Below are 21758 nucleotides of genomic sequence, written 5' to 3' on the forward strand. Positions count from 1 at the left end.
TTTTTTTATGTCACTGATTGTAGATTTGCTGACATTGTATTTAGTAGCAAGTTGTACGGCTGCTTCACCCTTTTCCATACACTGAATTATTTTACACTTATCCGACAATGATAATGTTACGTGTTTTCTTTTATTAGGCTTCGACATGGTAGCCATTTTAACGAAATAAATTTTAGTGTTAAAAATAGTAAAATAAAAAATGAAGTTAATATACAATAAAACTGTCACTTTTAAAATTTATCTGAAAAATAAAATCACTCACTAAAACAATCGATAATCATTCACTGAAAATTTATGAAAACACAAAACAATAAACGACAACTCAGACAACGTTTCATTGCAATATCCAAAGAAAAATTGAGCGTTATATACAACCAGGCTTTAGGCTAAATCGTTGTTGAAGGAACGTAAAGATAAACAAACACTGTGCAATACTGGTGACTAATCAGTTCATTAAGGACAGCGATGATGCATGCCGACAATACGGTATGTATTGTACAATATAAAAAAACAAACGTGAACACACAATAAATCAAAATAGGTCTACAGTATAACCGTACAATTGACAGTATGAAAAAAATACTATACTGTAATAATAATAAAATAAATAATAACATTTAAAATAATAATTATAAAATAAAAATAATAGTACATAAAATAATAATACATAATAAATAAAACTTATTTTCTTTCAAACCGCAGTTCGGATTACTGGAGGGTTTGGACTAAAGAGGTTCGGATTAGCGTGATACCACTGTATATCCCTACAAATGCCAGGCCTCTGTGGTGAACCACCATCACCTTGTTTATTGTCAAGTAACAAAAACCATCTTTGGACTTCAGTGCAAAAGTGCAAGATAACACAGTAGTACAATAAAAATGATGCAGGTTATAGAAAGATCCATCATTTCTTCTTTAAGGTATCACTTTAGAACTTTTTATTCTGCACCAACTACGAGATAACCTACATAGTACCGTAGTTCTTCCTTATTTGCAGGTTCACTATCCATGGACACCCAGCTCCAAAAATATTAAATGGAAAATTTCTGAAATAAAAAATTTATAATTACTTTGGCAACGTGGATATTAGATCCAACATTATTTCAAAGCCAAATGTTTGTAGAAACTATGAAAGTTTCAAGTTGACCTGAGAGCTTACGAGAATACAATCCTCAGCATCCCCGAGTTGCCTTAGCTTGCACTACTTAAGTAGCTAAGGCAACTAAGGGATGCTGAGGATTGTATTCTCATAAGCTCTCAGGTCAACTTATGAAACTTCCATAGTTTCTACAAACATTCGGCTTTGAAATAATGTTGGAGCTAATATTTACTTTGCCTATGTAATTTTACATCGCCAAAATGAAGCCAGCCGTATGGCTTTCTTTTAGTAATAGACAATTTATAAGTTTTAAATTGCATGCCTGTGCCTGTTCATTCTGAGTAACTCTTAGTTATCAGATCGAATGTCGCAGTATCATAGTGCTTGTGTTCAAGTAATTCTTATTTTACTTAATAATGGCCCCAAAGCGTAAGAGTAGTGATGCTGGCAATTTGGATATGCCGAAGAGAAGAGGTAAAGTGCTTCCTTTTAAGTGAAAAGGTGAAAGTTCTCGACTTCATAAAATAATAAATAAATAATAATAAAAATAATAAACATATGCTGAGGTTGCTAAGATTCCATTCACATAATTTTTATTACAGCATATTGTTATAATTGTTCTATTTTATTATTAGTTATTGTTGTTAATCTCCCGGGACAGAGCTGACTACTACCGGGTGCATCCCTAGGTGGCGGATCGGGGAACAGCCTTCAGATATGGAGGCTAGCTGCGATATAAGCAGAGCAATCTGGCGAATAAGCAGCCGTGGACCAACAGTGACTGAGCTATCAGGGCGTGGGGGAGCAGAAGTGGCAACTCTGTTTCACGTAAAACCTCACAAAGCCCAATGACAACTCGGTGACATGGCGAGTAGTGCTGCTATTAAAGAAGCACCGGCTGGGGTCACTGCCCCTGACATTGGGAAGCAGCATTGTCAGTACTGACACAAGGTTGAAGCCAAATGATGACGGAAAAGCTTGTGATCAGAGATTTGAAGATGGCAATATGATTATATTGTGTACGTCTGTAATACTGCAGAGCAGAAAGCAAACGGAGAAACTACTGCTCTACCTTATCTCCAGAACAACCAACATGGCAAGCAAACCCTTACAATTGGCACCAAGTTCCCGGCGTCCCTTAAATGGGACAGAGGTGCGAAGAATCTCTGGGCTCAAAATGGTGTCCACTTTTAAAATTGCAACTTGGAATGTCAGAACTCTGTATGAAGCTGGCAAATTAAGAAATGCCACAAGAGAAATAAAGAGGCTGGGCATCCGGATTTTGGGAATTTGCGAGACAAGATGGCCAGGATCTGGAAAGTGTCAACAAGATAATACGACAATGTATTACTCTGGGAATGATGAGAATAAACATCGACATGGTGTAGCTGTAATAGTAGATGAAGAAATCAATAAATCAGTGATCAATTGGATTCCATTTTCTGAAAGGATAATGCTGTTACAACTTAAGGGAAACCCCATTAACATAAATATCATCCAAGCTTATGCACCCACAGCTGACAAAAGTGAAGAAGATGTTGGAGAGTTTTATGAACACCTAAAAGAGATTAAAAACCTAACAAAGAAACATGATATAAACATAGTGATGGGTGACTTCAATGCAAAAGTGGGAAGAGGGGGGTGATGGCAAAATTGTTGGCGAACATGGCTTAGGCACCAGAAATGACAGAGGAGATCACCTAGTCCAGTTCTGTCAGGAAGAAGATCTAACAATAGCAAATACCTGGTTTAAACTTCCACCCAGAAGACTGTACACTTGGAAATCGCCTCAAGATAACCAACATAACATTGTCAGAAATCAAATTGATTATATACTGATAAATAAGATTCCACAGTAGTATAAAGAGTGCAAAGACTTATCCTGGAGCAGATATCTCATCAGACCACAATCCCATAGTTGCAGAAGTACGTCTTAGATTAAAATCAGCTAAAAAATCGCAAAAGAAGAAAAAGAAAATCGATGTAGAAAAACTGAAAGACCCGAACATAAATAAAAATGCCAAGACACAGCTTAACCTGTGATTACAACAGATTAACATAGAAGAAAATAAAAGTGTGGAATCTCTTTGGAATAGCTTAAAGAATGCCATTGTAACAACAAGTATTGAAGAAGTAGGTTATGTGAATAATATAAAACAACAGGAATGGATGACAGATGAGATTCTTTCTCTTATTGATACAAGAAGAATGTACAAAAACAAAGACCTTGCCAGGTACACAGAAACACATAACATCATCAAGAAAAAAATAAAAGAAGCCAAGGAAAATTGGATGAAAAATTTATGTACTGAAATTGAACTGCTTCAGAAGAAACATGATAATTTCAATCTGTATAAGAAAATCAACAAAATTTCTGGAAACCTGAGGAAAAAGCAAATGATGTCTCTAAGAGACGAAAATGGAAAAATAGTTCTAGAAGAGAATAAATCACAGATTTGGATAAAATATGTAACAGAACTTTTCAATGATACTAGACAGAAGCCTATAAATATAAAAGATAACATTCAAGGACCAGCAATCATGAAATGCGAAATAGAGAATGCTATACGAACAAATAAAACAGGAAAAGCTAGCGGACCAGATGGTGTGCAAACAGAATTTTTAAAATTAATAGAACCAGATAGCATCAAACTTCTTGAAAAACTATTTAATAAAATATATGAAAGTGATGAATTTCCATCAGATTGGCTGAAATCTACATTTATCACTGTCCCAAAGAAACCCAAAGCGCATTCCTGTGGTGACTTCCGACTTATTAGTGTAATGAGCCAAACATTAAAAATATTTTTGAAAGTAATTCAGAATCGTATTTATAGAAAAAGTGAAGAAACTTTAAGTGAAACACAATTCGGCTTTCGGAATGGTTTTGGTATTAGAGAGTCCCTTTTCTGTACCCAAATATTGATACAAAAATGCATAGAAAAACAGAAATCTGTCTTTGTGTTTCATAGATTTTGAAAAAGCATTCGACAAAGTCAGACACACTAACTTAATAGAAGTCCTTCAACAAATAAGGCTAGACGAACAAGACATAAGACCAATAACAAATCTGTATTGGAATCAGTCAGCTACCGTTCAATTAGACAACATTACCACCAGTGATATTAACATCAAAATAGGAGTGAGACAAGGATGTGTTCTGTCACCACTCCTGTTCAACATATATGCAGAGATAATCTTTAAAAAAGCATTGGAAGAATGTTCAGAGGGAATCACAATAAATGGAAAGATTGTTAACAACCTTCGATATGCAGATGACACCGTGCTAATTGCAGATAATAATATGGATCTCCAAAAACTCATTGACAGAGTATGCATAGAAAGCCAAAGAATGGGAATAAATATAAACATCAACAAGACAAAATACATGATCATCAGCAAACATCCAGCCTCATCAATGAAACTGACACTCAGTGGGAAAAATATTGATCAAGTGTCAAGATATAAATATCTTGGTTGCTGGCTTAATGAACGGTGGGATCCAGAAATAGATATAAAGACAAGGATTGAAGTTGCACGGCAGTCCTTCATGAAAATGAAAACACTATTCTGCAATAAAGACCTAAACATGGAAGTCAGATGCTGAATGCTGAAATGCTACGTGTGGTCTATTCTGCTCTATGGAGTTGAAACATGGACATTGAAGGCGACAACCATCAAGAAAATCAAAGCCTTTGAGATGTGGCTATACAGAAGAATGCTAAAGATATCATGGACAGAAAAAATTACCAATGAAGATGTCTTAAAATCCATTGGCAAAGCTAAACATCTTGTACAAATAATCAAGAAACGAAAAACATCATATCTTGGCCACATCATGAGAAACAGCAAATACCAACTTCTACAAACTATTTTGATAGGAAGAATTGGTGGCAAAGGAACTAGAGGAAGAAAAAGAATATCATGGTTTGACAACATCAAGACGTGGACAGGAAAGAGCAGTGCACAACTGCTCAGATTAGCACAAGAGCTCAATTTGTTCGCCAAGATGGTCGCTGACCTTCGATAGAAGATAGCACAATAAGAAGAAGAAGTTGTTAATCTCTTATTGTGCCTAATTCATAAATTTAACTTTATCATAGATATGCATGTATAGGAAATAACATAGTATATATAGGGTACTGTACTATCTGCAGGGTGTCTTGGAACGTATCCCCCGTGGATAAGGGGTGACTACTGTAATGATTTAGGAAACTTCCTGGACAGATAACTAATCATGATGGCACTGACTGTTTGGCCAGGTGTGCCTAGAGAATTCCACAAAGTAGTGCTATTGGGGGGGGGGGGGGCATTGTACAATTTGGGAAGTTGAAAATTCACCAAGTGTTATGGCTTAGAAAGAAAAGTTACTGTATATTTCATGTCTGTCTTAATTTCATCTTATTCTAAACAGTGCCCATGAATAATCAAGCAAAGAAAAAGCTTACATGTAGAAACATGATAAAACTCTCAGATCCTTTTCCAAGCACATGTGATCTTAGTTTCATTTCCTGTGATGTCCATTTCTATTTCTAGTATATATACGAAACAGCTACTTTTCCTAATATTCAATGTTGGCTTCAGCCACTACTTGTCTCACTTTTCCCAATTTCAAAAGTCAGAGGGTATTTATACAAAAACCTCTCTCTCTTTTTAAATCTTCATTGACTAAAAACCTCTTTCCTTCACTCTGTCGACTGTGTTTTTTCTATCACTCTTCCAAGTCACTAACCATTCTGAACTTTAGATTTCTTTTCCTTAACAATCTTAATTTTATCCGAACCAACTCTCCTAACAGTGAGCTCATCTTTCCTGGGAGAATTAATGTTCACAAATATTAACTTGACGTTGGCATTCAAGAATGTGTGAACAGAGCTAATTTAAGGTGGTATAGCCAGTTAAGCATAATGGGAAAGAAAAGGTTAGCAAAATAGATGTCTGATGGCAGGAAAAAAGAAGAGCAGATAAGACTAAAGTTAGGTGAATTAATGTAGTCAGTAGTGCCTTAGAAGATCAAAACATATCAGTGTGAGAAAATTATTATAGGGAGATGATAATAATATAAATTTAATTATGTTGTGCTACCATAGTATAGATGCCTGGTTGGCCAAGTGGTTAGCATATTTAATCTCCAGCCTATGGGTTCAAATCCCACTGTGAACAAGATTTATAACCTGTTTGTGATTATCTTGAGTATGTATATGTCTTTTTAATTACTCTTTTAATTACTCTTTTAATATAAATTAAAAATTATATATATATATATATATATATATATATGATCACTTATGATCATTGACTTACTTTTTTGCACCTGGGAAACAGGATTTTGTCACACTTTTGTTAAATACTTCAATAATCATTGAATCTACATAAAAACATCTCCTTAACTTGTTTTTCTTGTTTGTTCGGTTAGTCTTTATTATTCCTTCAGACCAACTGCTTCTTTCTCTTTTCAGCCCCAATGATTTCTTGCCGCTTCTGCAATTTTTCAATTTTGCACTTTGTCCTATGAAGGATAACTTTTAAGCATGCTGTTTCTTGATTAATATCGATTTTGTCCTCCTCTATTTCCACAACCGCATGTTCAGCATTAATAACATAATTGATTGATTTGAATTTATTCTTTCCTAGGATGAAGATGGAAACTTGTTAGAGACAGAGTTTGGGTTATGTACATACAAAGATCATCAGACATTTTCCATTCAAGAAATGCCTGAAAAGGCCCCTGCAGGACAACTCCCCCGGAGCATTGACATCATTGCAGACAGTGATTTGGTGGATTGTTGTAAACCAGGTGATAGAGTCCAGGTTGTAGGTACCTATCGTTGTCTACCTAGTAAACAAGGTGGCTATACTGCTGGAACTTTCAGGTATGTTATGTAAGGGATGAAAAATATTGCTGTACTGATGCACTACTCTGAATGCTTATTGATATATTTGATGCAACTAACTACAGAAACTTGCAAATCTAGTATAGTCTAGAAATCCTACTTCCAGTGTTTCAGATAATTTGGGGTTTAGGACCTGTGGCCTTCATGGGTCCCATAGGGTGTTGTGCTTATTGTGGTCTAGTGCTTGGTATAGAACATAAATATGAAAACTTCATGACTTCTAATTTATTAAATTAAGTAATTTTTTTACGAAGCGGGCATTTTTGAGTGATTTGTGCAGTTATGGTCATCAGGATTCGAGTACAACAATGAAGATATAAAAGCTCTTAGACCGGCCTTGCCAGTCACCAGCATTTGTTTAGACAACCACTGCTTTATATGCATATATTCTTGCAAAAAATTATTTATAGCCTTACATTTGTTAAGAACATTTATCATCATGTTGTTGAATTATATCAATCCAAAACGAACTACCAAAAAACGTAATGAGGACTTTAATAACTGACTGCTGAAAAACATGAGAAAGACCAAGTAAAACTGTTTAACATAACTCTTTGCAAGTTGTAACCTGTACAAGATTTAATAAATATGTTTTTGCATCTATAAATTATTTTTTCTGTCCAAAGTGTGAATATGAGTGTATGCATGGATATGTATGATATGACTATATGCATACTGAGAAGAAAATGTGATTTTCTGGTCTGCAAAATTCCTAGGTGCATTTTTTTTTCCAAGAAATTTTGGACCACACATTCTAATCTTGAACAGGATTCTACAAAATATGGAGCTCATTCTAGACATATTCTTACCATTGTTGGATTCAAAACTTACAGCCTGTTAATTTTAAAGCAGAAATGCTGTACACTCTGCCATTTAGTCAATTTAAAAAAATAAAATAAATATTTTTGTGTTTTATATTGGAATCAAAAAGAATTTTTTTTTTTTTTTAGTCTGTTACTTAGCATCCTTGTTTGCTGAGTGGATTACATGTTTTACAGTCTTTAAGTGTTCATAATAATTCTTAACAGTATAAACCACACCAAGAGGGAAAAAAATACATTTATTAAACTCAATATTTTGCTAGTTTTCTACCCAGCATCATGAGAGCACAGTGATAACTGAGCCACACAGCACTAAACTAAGTAATTCTAGAAACAATTTAAATTGTAACCAACATGTAATGAGTCAGATAACTATAAAGTTAATTTAGAGAAACCTGGCTATTAGGTCTTAAAATGATTGTCTCCCAGATCTCTGGTATATTAATGCAGCCATACTTGTTGAGGTTGGGAGAGTGCTTCAGAATAGCTGATTCTATGAATAGCCTCTTAGACATATGACTTCTATGTAATCTGGATGTTTTTCTGCACCTGATCCTGTGTGAAAGAGTATGCAGAACGTGGTCTGCCAGTCCTGACTTGCCATACATATGATTTCAGATATAATTTTTGTGTCCATCAAAGTGGATGTTACCCGATCTACCAATCTGTCCAAATTAGAGTAAACTGCAAGAACAAGAACTTTATACACTCCAGGACATTCAAGAGGATGTAGTCAATCTTTAGGAGAACATATGAAAGTATCTTGCTGAATGCAAGGTTTGAAAGTAATATGGAGATCATATTTGCAGAGAACTTTGGCTATTTTTTCTGATGTACCTTTAACATATGGGATGGAAATGGTTTATTATTTGTTATAAATTATTAAGAGATATATTAATACTCTGCTAGAGAGCAAGATGCTCTAACATAATTATTCACAAATAAATTAGAACAAATGATAGTGACCAATAAGGACTGAAATTATTGCTTAGAGTCCTAAGAGTTTACTTGAAAGAACTTATGTGGACTGAATGTATGAAATCCAAATACTTGGGATTTTTATGCCACTGTTATTGTTTGGATTAGGATGGTTGATCAAAATTTTCAGTATTCTAATCTAAAGAATAATGGAGGTAGAAAAGATAGGATGGTGGGATGTTACTGTTGATGATAGCAGATGAATTATAATCAAAAAGAATAGAGTAGTCAGGAGGATGGCTGTTCTTTTGAAGCAGTCTGGTGCATGATTTGAGGCCAGTAAGACAAAACATATCGTTGGTTACTGCTGTAGGCCAGGGTTTACAGTGATGATCACGAAGCCATGCGTCAGTAAATTAGTACAATGAGTGCAGGTTGAGTGATTATTATGGGGGATTTCAGTTATGGAGATATAGATTGGAAAAAATAAAGATAACATGGCAGGAAGGAACTGAATTTTTATACACTTCATATGTGCACAGTAGTGCATGGGAGATTGTTAAGGCCCACATAGAGGAAGCAATATCAGATTGTATACCCAGGGTCAGGAAGATTAATTAAGTAGGGTTAGATGGATGAATAGTATCATTTAGCATGAGCTTCAAAAAAAAGAAAAAATAAATTGTTTTGGATTATATATAGGAAAAAGGTGACCAGCAAGCTCATGATCAGTAAGGTAAGAAAGGCAAAATCAGATTATGAGAAAAAACTTGCCAAGCAGGTTGAAGGAAATTCCAAAGAGCTTTTGCTTTGTGGCAAGTAAGAAGAAGAAAGACTATGGAAGGATTACCTTAAGATTGTTCATGACAGTGAAGTGACAGAAGCATACAAAATAGTTGAGTTACTGAGTGACCACTTTCCAAGGGCATATTATCCGAGTGTACTGCTGTGACATGTGTGACAGGGACTGATGTAGGAGCAGAGGTAGATGAAGTGGATGTTCTTAGGATATTGCAGAATCTCAGTATAAATACATGGGATCAAGTAAGAAGAAGAAAGACTATGGAAGGATTACCTTAAGATTGTTCATGACAGTGAAGTGACAGAAGCATACAAAATAGTTGAGTTACTGAGTGACCACTTTCCAAGGGCATATTATCCGAGTGTACTGCTGTGACATGTGTGACAGGGACTGATGTAGGAGCAGAGGTAGATGAAGTGGATGTTCTTAGGATATTGCAGAATCTCAGTATAAATACATGGGATTAAATGGGATATCTGCTTATGCTTTATGGAAAGGAGCAAGGGAACTGACAGTGCCTCTGATTAGGTTCTTTAATTTTTAAGTCTCAGCTCTGGCAGAGTTTCAAGGAAAAAGAGGGCAAAATAATTCCTTCTCATAAGAGAAGCTTTAAGATTGCAGTAGCAAATTATAAACTAATCAGCATCTCAGGCATAGTGGTAAAAGCACTGTAAGAGCTCGTCAAAAAAAATTCAGAAATGGGTGGATAAGAATATGATATTTTGTGAAGAATGAGCTTTGGGAGTGATCAGCCATTCCTTAGTAATTTACTACTTTTTGTAATAGATTGACAACTGAATTGGATAAAGGGAATGGATACACGATAATTCTGCTGGATTTTGCAAAGGCATTTGACAGAATACCACATAAATTAGAACAAATGGGAATGGATATGACATTGATTATATGAGAGTGGCTAATGGATAAATACCAAAAAGTGGTATATAGAGGAGCAGTATGCAGGTGACTAGCAGTGTGCCACAAGGGGTCTATGCTAAAGCCATTACTGTTTAATATGTACATATATGATATAGGAAGTGATGATGATGATATAGAAAGTAATCCGAAGGGATATATTCAGTTGTTTGCTCATGATGCAAAATTGGATACTGTAATAGTTAATTAAGCGATGTGGAGAGCTGTCAGTTTAACCTGGAGAAATGTAAAGTTAGTTATGCATTTTAGAATAAATAGATTAAAAGCTGTGTACCACTTTGATGGATCTGTACTTCAGGAAATAAATGAAACTAGGGATATAGGGATGGTAGTGGACAGAGAGTTGAGTTTAGAGAGCACATTGCTAAGGTTGCCAAAATAGCTCATAGGATTGAAGAACACTCTGGATTCCTATGTCCACGGCTGGTCAGCCAGATTTCCTGGGGATGAGGAAGCAGTGGAGAAGATCCAGAGGTGAGTGGCCAAGATGGTGAGTGTTCTGTGGATTGCTCCTTATGAAGATAGATTGAGGGTTTGGAGGTTGCAGGGTTGCATTCTTTTTTCAAAAAAAAAAAGGAAAAAAAAAAGAATACAAATAAATATACTTGGAATGGCAGAAGACCAAGATGTATAATTGATTATATCATTTACTAATCAGAAACTAGCTCCACGTGTGAGAGATGTACATGTTTACAGAGGAAGTGGAATTTTTTCAGATCATTATTTTGTATTCTCTAAAATAGGAATACTAGCAAAATGGAGAAAGGAAGTAAATAAGAAAAAAAAACAAAGTATTAGAATGCCATATCTATCATGATTAACAGATTACCTAAAAGCAGCCCAAAATATAGAAAATACAATAAAAAAAAAAGGTGTACAAATCACTCCTTCAAAAACATAAAAAGAAAACAGAAGAAATATTCAAAAACAAAAGAAATAAAGCTACTAAAATCATCGTATGGAAAGCTCACCTTTCTGTACTGTGTCAGACAGGGATGTTTCTTATATAGTGAAACCCGTGGCGTATTCATAACTATAAATTCACACGTATGCGACAGTAATTAACTTTTTTAATAATATGTAAATTACTAAAAAGTTAATCACTGTCGCATACATGTGACAGTAATTAACTTTTTAATAATATAAATATTTCGTCTTAAGTATCATAATAGGAGTAGATTAATCAGTAATCTGAGGTATGTGCTGATGATACAATACTCCTTTGTAATGACAAGGAAGAACTAGGACAAATTCTTGACAATGTTAACAAGATATCAGTAATAACAGAGGACTTCAACTAAATCCTAACAAGACAAAGATTATGATTCTCAAAGGAAATACAAACAGGGAAGCTCTTGAGAAACAAGTATACCTTAATGGAGAAAGAATTGAGGAAGTCAGCAAGTTTACCTGGGATCCATTATTAATGTGAAGAATTGCTGTTCAGAAGATTAGGAATGGCTAAAACAACAGTCATAGGCTTGTTTAAAATCTGGAAGGATGGATCTATCTCCATGGGAACAAAGTTGAGGATTTTGGAGGCAGTTGTTTTTCCAACAGCAACTTATGGATGTGAGACTTGGAACCTAAAGAAGTCAGATAAGAAAAGAATAGCTGCTTTTGAGATGTGGTGTTTTGATGATATCTTATGCTGAAAGGTGTACAAATGAATGGGTGTTAGAAAAGATCAGTAGAAGTTTAAGGCTTCTTAAGGATATTGACAGATTAAAGTTAAAATATTTTGAACACATTGAAATGATGGAAGGAGGACTTCTCAGAACAGTAATAGAAGGCAAAGTTCCTGGAAAAAGAGGAAGGGTAGACCGTCAGTGAGATGGATGGATTGTGTTTGTGGAGTGACTGATCTTCAGAGAGTTGAAGCTTCCAGAAAAGCATACAACAGGACGACATGGCGAAGCCTGGTGCGGCACATCACCAAGCATCAGAGTGACCATATGGCATCTATGGATGAATGGAAGATAACATTTTCCCAGACATTTAGGATAGTAAGACAGTTGTTACGGTTAAGAATAGGTCTGTGCCATAAGGCTTCAGCACTTTCTTTATACAAATGCTCATGTTTATATATATGGATTGACGTAGTAGCTTGGTATGTGTTACCATTGGATTCTGTGGTTGGCATTTTCAACTCCATATTGTGCAACACCAGATTTGTGAGGTTTGATAAGGTGGATGTGGTCTTGATGTTCAGGGATGCATTTAGTTACAGATCTTCCTGTTTGTCCATAGTAAGACAAGTTACAAGAACATGGCACTTCATATATGCCAGGTAGCATCAGTGGTGAGAGTTTGTCTTTTGGAGAAGGTAATAAATTGTGAATTTGGTTTATTGGTTTATAGGTAGCAGTGAGTTCGTATTTCTTCAAAATTTTTAACAAACGTTCAGAGATGCCTTCTTGTCTAGGTTGATGTTTTGGAGGTTGGCTAACAATTTTTTGAGTTGTTATTGAATTAAATCCATTTAGTAAGGCTGTATCTTTAATAATTTCCAATTCTTGTTTTAAAGATTCTTCAGAGGAACAAAATTTGTGTACTCTGATACCAAATTTTGAGATGGATGGTGAGCCGACGTATTGTGGATATAATGACCTGAAATAGTTGGTTTTCGATAGATAGCAGTGGAAATGGAACCATCTTGATTATGTTGAATGTATACATTGAGGAAGGAAATACCTTGCGATGATTCCTTATCTGCTGTGAATTTGATGCGTGGATGAAGGTTGTTGATATTATGTAGAAATGAGTAAATTTCTTGTTCCGTGTGACTCCAGACTGCAAAGACATCATCAACATATTGTAGCGATATTGTTGGTTTTGGGTCAAGAGGGAGAATTCTTTCTTCTAAGTATTCAAGAAAAAAGTTGGCTAAGTTAGGTGATAAGGGTGAGCCCATTTCTGTTCCTTCCTGTTGTTTACATATTATATCTTTCCATGTGAAGTAACCTGATGCGATTGTAAATTTGAATAATTCCACAATATCAGATGGAAATTTTTGTGAGGGATATTAATGAAGAGAGAAAGACAATGTTATAGCCTACTAACATGTCTATATCTGACAGTTTAATGTTTTTTATTTTTGTGTGAAGTTCTGTGGAATTTTTTAGTGATGAAGCTGAGTGGCTTATGATGGGGATGAAGAAGGGTAGACAAAAATTTTGATATTTTATACATGGGGCTGCTTATAGAATCCACAGTAGGTCTAAGAGGACAGTGGCTTTTATGTAATTTAGGTGAAACGTATATTCTAGGAGGTCTTACATGGTATGTTTTAAGTCTTTTGATGGTTTCCTGATCTATGGATTTCATCCAGTAACTTGTTGAGTTTTTTTGAGCTGTCTTTTGGTAAGATCATAATTAAGCTGAGAGTTAATTACTGTAGCATACGTGTGAATTTATAGACCAGGGTGTATCTTACTTGCAACTGTATTCATTATATATATATATATATATATATTCCATCAGTGGCTCTAACAGGCACTTAAGCACCCATGACCTTCCAAGTATCCTTGGATTTTCTAACCATAATATGAGAATAAGGCAGTTACCCCTAAGTATTCTTGTTTGTAAATTGTGTGTGTTCTGGCTGATTTACTGTTCTGAGGAACGAAAAACCAGAGTTTCTTGGAGAAAAAACCTTCTACCTCTACATGAGACCAACTAACTCACCTTTAGTTGAAAGAGACCAGATAAAAGTTCCTCACGTCATAGATGGAATCTAACCCAGGTCTTTCTGACCAAAGGGCTTCGTCTATACCAACTGAGCTATGGAGGCTCTTTTTATATATATATATATATATATATATGATCATTAGGTACATTGACTTGGTGATTAGATATGTTCATCTTTTTTTGACTGACTGAAACAGAAAATAGATAAATTAATTTAATGGAGCAAACAACTTGTTTCGTCAAAACGACTTCTTCAGATGTGGTAACACTTAAAGCAAATTAAAAAAACCATAAAAACACTGTACCATTATAATAACAGACTTGTAAACTGAAGTTAAGTTTGAATTGTCGTTATAGTCTGTTCTGTAGTTCTATTGTTGTGCAAATTTAAGCGTATGAGTTCATGCGTACGCCAGTATCTAATGGCAGAAATATGCGAGTCAGGTAGACTATAACCGAGGTTGCTGTCAATGTGAGAAGGGTCTAGGACAATTTCTTTGGATTCCACTATGTGCCGTCCCACTTCATCATTCCACTATGTGCCGTCCCACTTCACCACTTCAATTCACGAATTGAAGCCTTTGGCTCTTCATATATCTAATAATTTATTAGGACACCTCATGGCAAAACTCGTAGAAGGGTTGTAAGTTCTGTTCGCTACAAACTTGATATTAACTAGGTCTGCCTACTCACTGATGAGACCTCAATAAAGGTTGAAACCGGTCTGGGTAGTGACCTTCTCTCATAATGTCGAACAATAATACAGCTCCTAGGAGCTAAGTTCACATTATGGGTAAATATCAAGAATAGTGATCGGAGCTTGCTCCACCTTTGACACGAGTTGCCTCAGCTTGCACTACCTTTAGGGTCAGTTGCTGCAGTATCCAGGTATTTGCTTACACTTGGAATCGCCGAACTTTATTATATTATATAGTTTCTACTATATTCGGCTTGAAACTCTTTGAGTTTCTTATTCGGCTAAGAAACGATATGGGATGTAATATCCCTTAACTTAAACTAGTATAAATATAGATTTATTTTACATATTTATCTGTCTTGCTTTGGCTGCCACAAAATTTTTAATAATATCTTTAATATCTAATGAATCCATAATATTATTTTTAATTTATATAATTGATAAATCCGTTAGACGCTCTCCAGACATTGTTGACCGCAAATAATTTTTTATTAGTTTCAGTTTTGAAAAACTTCTTTTTCCTGATGCTACGGATATTGGTAATGTTAAATAAATAAGCATCACAATCGCAGTATTCGGAAATGTGTCGGTTAATTTATTTTCATATATATAATTTAAAACATCCTGAGGAGTCGACTCTTTTTTAATAAAACATTGCAAAGTTTTTAATTCCTCAAATAAAGTCATACCATCAATATCATGATTGTCGGAATCTTGATTGTCGCTCAGTTTTAAGTGCAAATCTTTACAATGTTTCATTAAATCTTCATCGCTCCAATCTTATAATTTGCTAATGTCTCTTATAACTTTAAAGACTTCACTATGTTGTTTTAAGAGTATAAATCTTTCCGTGACTGAAATTATTGTCGTGTCAAAAATCGCGAAGAAAAAAATTATTTTAAAATTTTGTTTAGGATCATGCATTGTTTCATCTGATGCTTTGTAACCAAACATTTTTGTTTTTGCTCTTTTGCGAATGTCTGGAAAAATAGGAGATTGCTTGCTACTTCTTTTGCAGTTCTAATAATATTTTCAAAATATTGGTCTGTTCGGCGAGCATTTAATTCTTGTATAACATAATCAAGATTTTCTGTAATTTTTCCTATATCAAATATCAGATTCTGCATTATTTTGCTTGCAACATTTACGAGACTTAAGATTTCGTACCAAACATGAACAGAGCAAATAAATTTAAACGAATAAATCTTTGGAATTACGTTGTCTGCCTGAACTCTAGAATCGATATCTTTAGTTTCATCTTCTGTAATATCAAAAAGAGCCTGGTAAATTTCTTTGATATTATTTTTAAGTGGCTTTATTGCTTCTACTCTACTTTCCCACCTAGTAGCAGAAAGTGGTTTCAAATTTAAAACACAAATTAATATAGCCTAACGTTTCACAGATATTGAAAAATAATTATATAATTCCTGTATGACCCCAAAAAAATTTACAGTTTCACAGGATATCTTAGTTGCATCATTAACTACCAAATTTAATGAATGAGCAGCACACGGAATAAAAAAAAGCCCTTGAATTTATTTCAAGGATTTTTTCCTGCAGTCCATTATGCTTGCCTCGCATATTTGAACCGTTATCATAAGCTTGGCCGCGTAAATCCGAAATGTTAATATTCAATAATTTTAAATAATTTTTTATAAATTGAAATAGTCCTTGCCCAGTGGTATCTTCTACAGATTGAAAACCCAAAAAATGTTCATGAATTTCTGCTATATTTGTATCTTTATTTTGATTAACAAATCTAATAACAATAGATACTTGTTCTGTGTGGCTTATATCCAGAGTAGTGTCAAGAATTAATGAATAATATTTCACTTCTTTATCCTTTTCTAAAATTTTTTGTTTTATAGCTTCGGAAATTATACGGATGATATCATTTTGTATTTGCTCACCTAAATAATGAGCAATGTTCCTTTTTTGTGATGTTTGGATGCGATGTAAGTGTTCTACCATTATCGAATCAAATTTAGCGACAGTTTCTACTAACTTTAAAAAATTGCCGTTATCATTTTCAAAAAGTTTTTGTGAAGAACCTCTAAAAGCTATACACTGTCTTGATAAATATTGTATTATGTAGATTAACCGTTCTATAACAGATTGCCAATATTTTTTCTCATTTTCGTATAATCTTTGTTGTGCGCAATCAATAGTGCATTTTTTAATCAACAACAGTTTAAGTTCACTGTATTTTGAACAGTTTTTAATGTGCGCAGAACTTGTCTCGTATATTTTTAGTATATGACTCAAATGTTGCCAATCGTTACAACCGTATTCATTAGTGAGTTGGAAATTTTGACTACCACATATTTTACAATAATAACAGAAAACCGAATTTCGCGATTCTGAATAAACTAAATAACTTCATAAAAGTTTTTCTCCATTTGCTAAAGTTTGATAATAGTATGAATCGGAAAACTTGCGGCCAGATTCATCTTTGGGAAATTCTTTATTAACTACTTGATGCGGGCAGTGCTCAACTAAACAATCACTAACTTTGGTAGTTATATGATTCGGCCAAGTACCTGGATTATTAACATTAAAATTTGAAGTTTCGTGTTTCTCTGAATCGGAATCCAATATTTCTTCTGCTGCAACTTCTGTAGACAGTCCAGTTTCATTTTCGCATGTAACATTTGTTTCTTCATAGTTACCTTGTGTCCTCTCTTTTTCTGGAGTAGAGCTACATGGAGTACTTGCTTCGTCAGAACTTTCTGTTCTTCGTTTTTTCTGTGGTCCTGAAGTTAAAAATTTATTCAGCGATTCAGCCAGTTTATGTTCCAGTTGTACTCGCTGCAATTGTCTTTTCCTGTTTTGTGCACCAGATAACTTCTTTGGCTTTTTTCCCGACATCTAAAGGTTAACACACTTGGTTAGAGTTTAAAATAAGAAGAGCGTTAAAAGTTGTCCACCAAAATAAATAATAATTTCTGAAATTTTCCCTTCAACTTATTTTTTAATCCCTGAACCGACTATTATCTTTAAGGTGAATGGCCCAAGACAGACTATTTTTTTTAATTACAGAATTTGATTTTTCAGATGTTTTGAATAATAAATATGCTTACATTTTAGGTATTTTTTGAAAATTAACATTTAGAGATATTAGCCACTGATTGATTTCTCAGTGATATTTATTTAATATTTTTTACATTCTGGTAATTGTTTAATAATTAAGAAATTTCTAGAATATTAAAATTATTTATTAAAGAAATCAGTAAAAGGATCCCAATCCCAATGTCTTCCAACCAGAACAAGAACAAATATATAAATAAATCTCTTATTGAAAATTATTTACTTTCTAGACGTCTACCCAACATAACATAAAAATCTTTTGTTTTCAAAATAAGATAATTAACTAAAATTAAACAATTTAACTGATTTTCAAACTTAGCAAAAATATAATAGATGTACTTACTTTACGTGAATAATAATCCAAATTCACAAAAAATTTACTAAACAACCATAAATATATTTTATAAAACAAAAGGCAACTGCACAGTAACACTGTTAGTGTAATGCACAAAATGAAATGATGCAAAAATACACCAAAAATTATCAAGAAAGGGCCAATTGCAGTATGTGTAAACAAAGCTCATCTAAAGGGTTTTATAGCTCATAAATAACCAATGTTTATTAATTTAATTTGAGCTGCGTCAGCCTGATGCGCCGATAGTCTATCCCGCATATATACAGGATTTTTAGCTAAAGTCCCTCCGCTGATTAATATGTTTATGATTTATGAACTATTATCTTTAAAATTTTATTTGTCTATCAAAAATCTAAAAATAAGTACACAATTAAATTCAAAGTCAAATTGTCCAAAGTCACTTAAATACAGAATACACAATACACTCAATATGTTTCACATTCAAAATTGAAATGACTCTGAACAAAATGTAAGTGCGTGTTTGGATAGACGCTATTTCGTCTATTCAAATTCGAAGCAGAATTTAAGAAAACGAACATCATAATGTACATCTGTGTTTCAGACTAAATATTTTTGGATAGATCAGTGTTTCTGAAACTTCAGATATCCGTGTACTTTTCTTTAATTTTCATTATTACCAAGTACCTTTTCAAAATACCCTTATCAAAATAATAGTAATAATAATAAATAAATAAATAAAAATATATTTCATTGTAACTGTGTTTTATTTGAATTTAGATGTACATTTAAACAAAAAAAAACATGATTTATTTTTAATAGAACAAAATTTATAAAGATACTAATCATTTTTACTTAATACAAATAATTTATCATCAATCAGAGGAGTGAAATTGCTTATTTCTATATCTGCTATATTGCTCTCTTTTGTGCATTTTATAAATCCAGTCTTTAATCAATGATTCATACTTAACGATTTGAAAGCTAAAAAAATTACCGTATTTACTCGACTATAACTCGCACTTTTTTCCCAGAATTAAAGCTAAAAAATCGTGCTGCAAGATATATGTGGGGATTTTCGGAAACTAAAGTTTTCAGGAAAAAAAAACTTAAAATGGGTATGACTTACCAAGAATCTTCTATTCTCCATCACTTCTTCTGTCCTCAAGAGCGGTTTCCTTGTGTGCAATCAGTTATCTACCTAAAGAGAGTCATCTTCTTTCCCATTATATCAAGCAAAAATTACCAGTAATTTAAGACTTGAGATATGTAATGAACAATCCTTGACAAATTACTAAAGAGAAGCGAAAGATGTGTGCGATTGTAGGCCAGTATAAGAGAAAAAGCCACCATTAAGAAGTGCATATGATTGGTGCGGTATTAACAAAAGATCAAGCTACCCAAACAAAACAAGCTGACAATTGAATTGAAATGCTTATTCTCTTAAACCGATTTCCATAATATCTGAAATGCGTTCACTGTATATTTCTTAGTTTTAACACGTTCATGGCGGGGTAGTGTCAAGCAAAACCATATGTTGCACCTGCTGTATATAGCAGTTTCTGTTGGAGGGAAGATGTCATTCATTAGTTAGTGTTTATATTCCCAGTTGTCTGTAATTGCACTGTTTGTTGAGAAATATCTATTAGTCTGCAAATGATGTCTGTGAACCTTATCCAGTGACATGATAAAACTAATTGGTTTTAGTGTTTCTGCAGTATAATGGCTGTTGGGGATAGTGTATTGTTTATTGCAGGGAGCGAATTATCTCTCAAATGTGAAATTCGAGGAGATAGAAACCCGCAGTTTGAGTAGGAGAATTCATGCATAATATGATTTAATAGATATATATATTTATATATAGACTATAAAAGTTTATGAAATTCACATCGTATGATACTTTATGGGTTGTTTCCTTAAGTATCTAATAAGTGGGTTCGAAAATGTTTAGTTTTAGTATGTATGACTGTAATTTTTTTATTAATAAAATATAATAAGCAGATATTTAACTGTCAATGGGAAATGGTGACTTTTTATTTGTTAACTAAACGCTGTATTTTTGTAAAATATCTTGTTGCCGTAATACGGCTGAGCGAGCGCCCTTATTAAGCAGCGCCGTGAGGCAGGCTGCCTCTATGCTACATCCTGTCGATGGTACCGGGCAAAGCACAGCGTAAGAATGAATTCACGGTCTGTCTTAAACTAACAATTTCCACTAAAAATATAATAAACAATAGACAATATTTATAAAATTTTTGCTGAGTCGATGCTTACTCTGTGAAATAAAATCTGTGGTAATATTGATAACGTTTCACTTCAAACAATATAATTCAAGAATAAGAAAATTTATATTTTTTAAAATTATTTCTCGTGGTGAAATGGTGCCCCTATCTTCAAGTGCCCTTGTGCGGCGCACAATCTGCACAACTGCACGTCTCGGCCCTGCTTGAGGTTTTTAGGAATCTCTGTGTTGTTTCGAGGGCACTGGTATAGTTGCATCTTAATGTTTTTGGAATAGTATCCATTATTTAAGAAAGTTCTTTCTAGATATTTTAATTCATTTTTTAGTTCTTTTTCATTAGACAATACTGAGCGAGCACCGTGAGCCAATGTGGAAATGATACCTAACTTTTGTGCAGGATAGTGATGTGTGGATGATTGTAGGTATCTATCCGTGTGTGTGTTGATTTCCTGAAGATTGAGATCCTTAAAGAATCAGACATCTTAGTAAGCTTGATGTCTAGAAATGAAAGGGAACCATTTTCTTCAATCTTGTTGGTAAATTTTATGTCTTGGTGGAAGGTGTGAAGATTCTCTACACCATGCTCCCAAATAAGGAATATATCATCCACATGTTCTAGGTTTTAATGTTGCTTTAGAGATTGCTTTTTCTTCGAAGAAAATGTTTGCCAGTATTGGAGACATGGGGCTACCTATTGCTAGTCCTTTGTTCTGTTTATAAATTTTCTCTTCAAACTTAAAATGCCCAGAACTAATACAGTGTGAGAGGAGAGCAAAAATCTTTTTAGATATCTTGTTTTTTTAAAATACCGAGAAAATCTTGCTTTGGAACATTTGTAAAAAGTGCCACAACATCAAAGCTCACCATAATATCGGAATTCATCATCAAATTCCTGCCATGTACCCTCAAGGGGGTGTACAGGATATGACAGTACTACATGAAAAATTTACATCATTACTAACTTCCTATCTACAATTTTCCTCCAAATCAGTCTGTTACTTGTCAAGACTCCAACATTATCAGATCTTATATTTCTATCGTCTAAGGCACTTTGTACCGTATCAATCCACCTATATCTTGGTCTTCCTCTGGGTCGTTTTCCTGCCAACCTGGCAGAGAACACTTGTTTTGCTAATCTTTCCTCTCCCATTCTATTTAAGTGACCATACCACCTGAGATTAGCTCTGCTAACGCATTCCTGGATGCTGACAATGTCAAGTTCTTTAATAATATCCTCATTTTTAATATGATATTGCCAT

The 21758-nt window shown here is 34.0% G+C and overlaps 1 protein-coding gene across 1 annotated transcript in view; it reads left to right on the plus strand.

Moving 5' to 3' along the window:
* Positions 1–21758, plus strand: part of Mcm3 (minichromosome maintenance 3) — a 322450-nt gene that overhangs the window by 112584 nt on the left and 188108 nt on the right. The window contains exon 6 of the mRNA XM_090392917.1: positions 6734–6972. Coding sequence (XP_090249043.1) covers positions 6734–6972 — 239 coding nt within the window. The remainder of the gene's footprint in view (positions 1–6733; positions 6973–21758) is intronic.

Source organism: Typopeltis vanoorti, chromosome 5, assembly GCF_054136105.1.
Source record: "Typopeltis vanoorti isolate ZY-2024b chromosome 5, IOZ_Tvanoo_1.0, whole genome shotgun sequence".
Classification (NCBI taxonomy): Eukaryota; Metazoa; Arthropoda; class Arachnida; order Uropygi; family Thelyphonidae; genus Typopeltis; species Typopeltis vanoorti.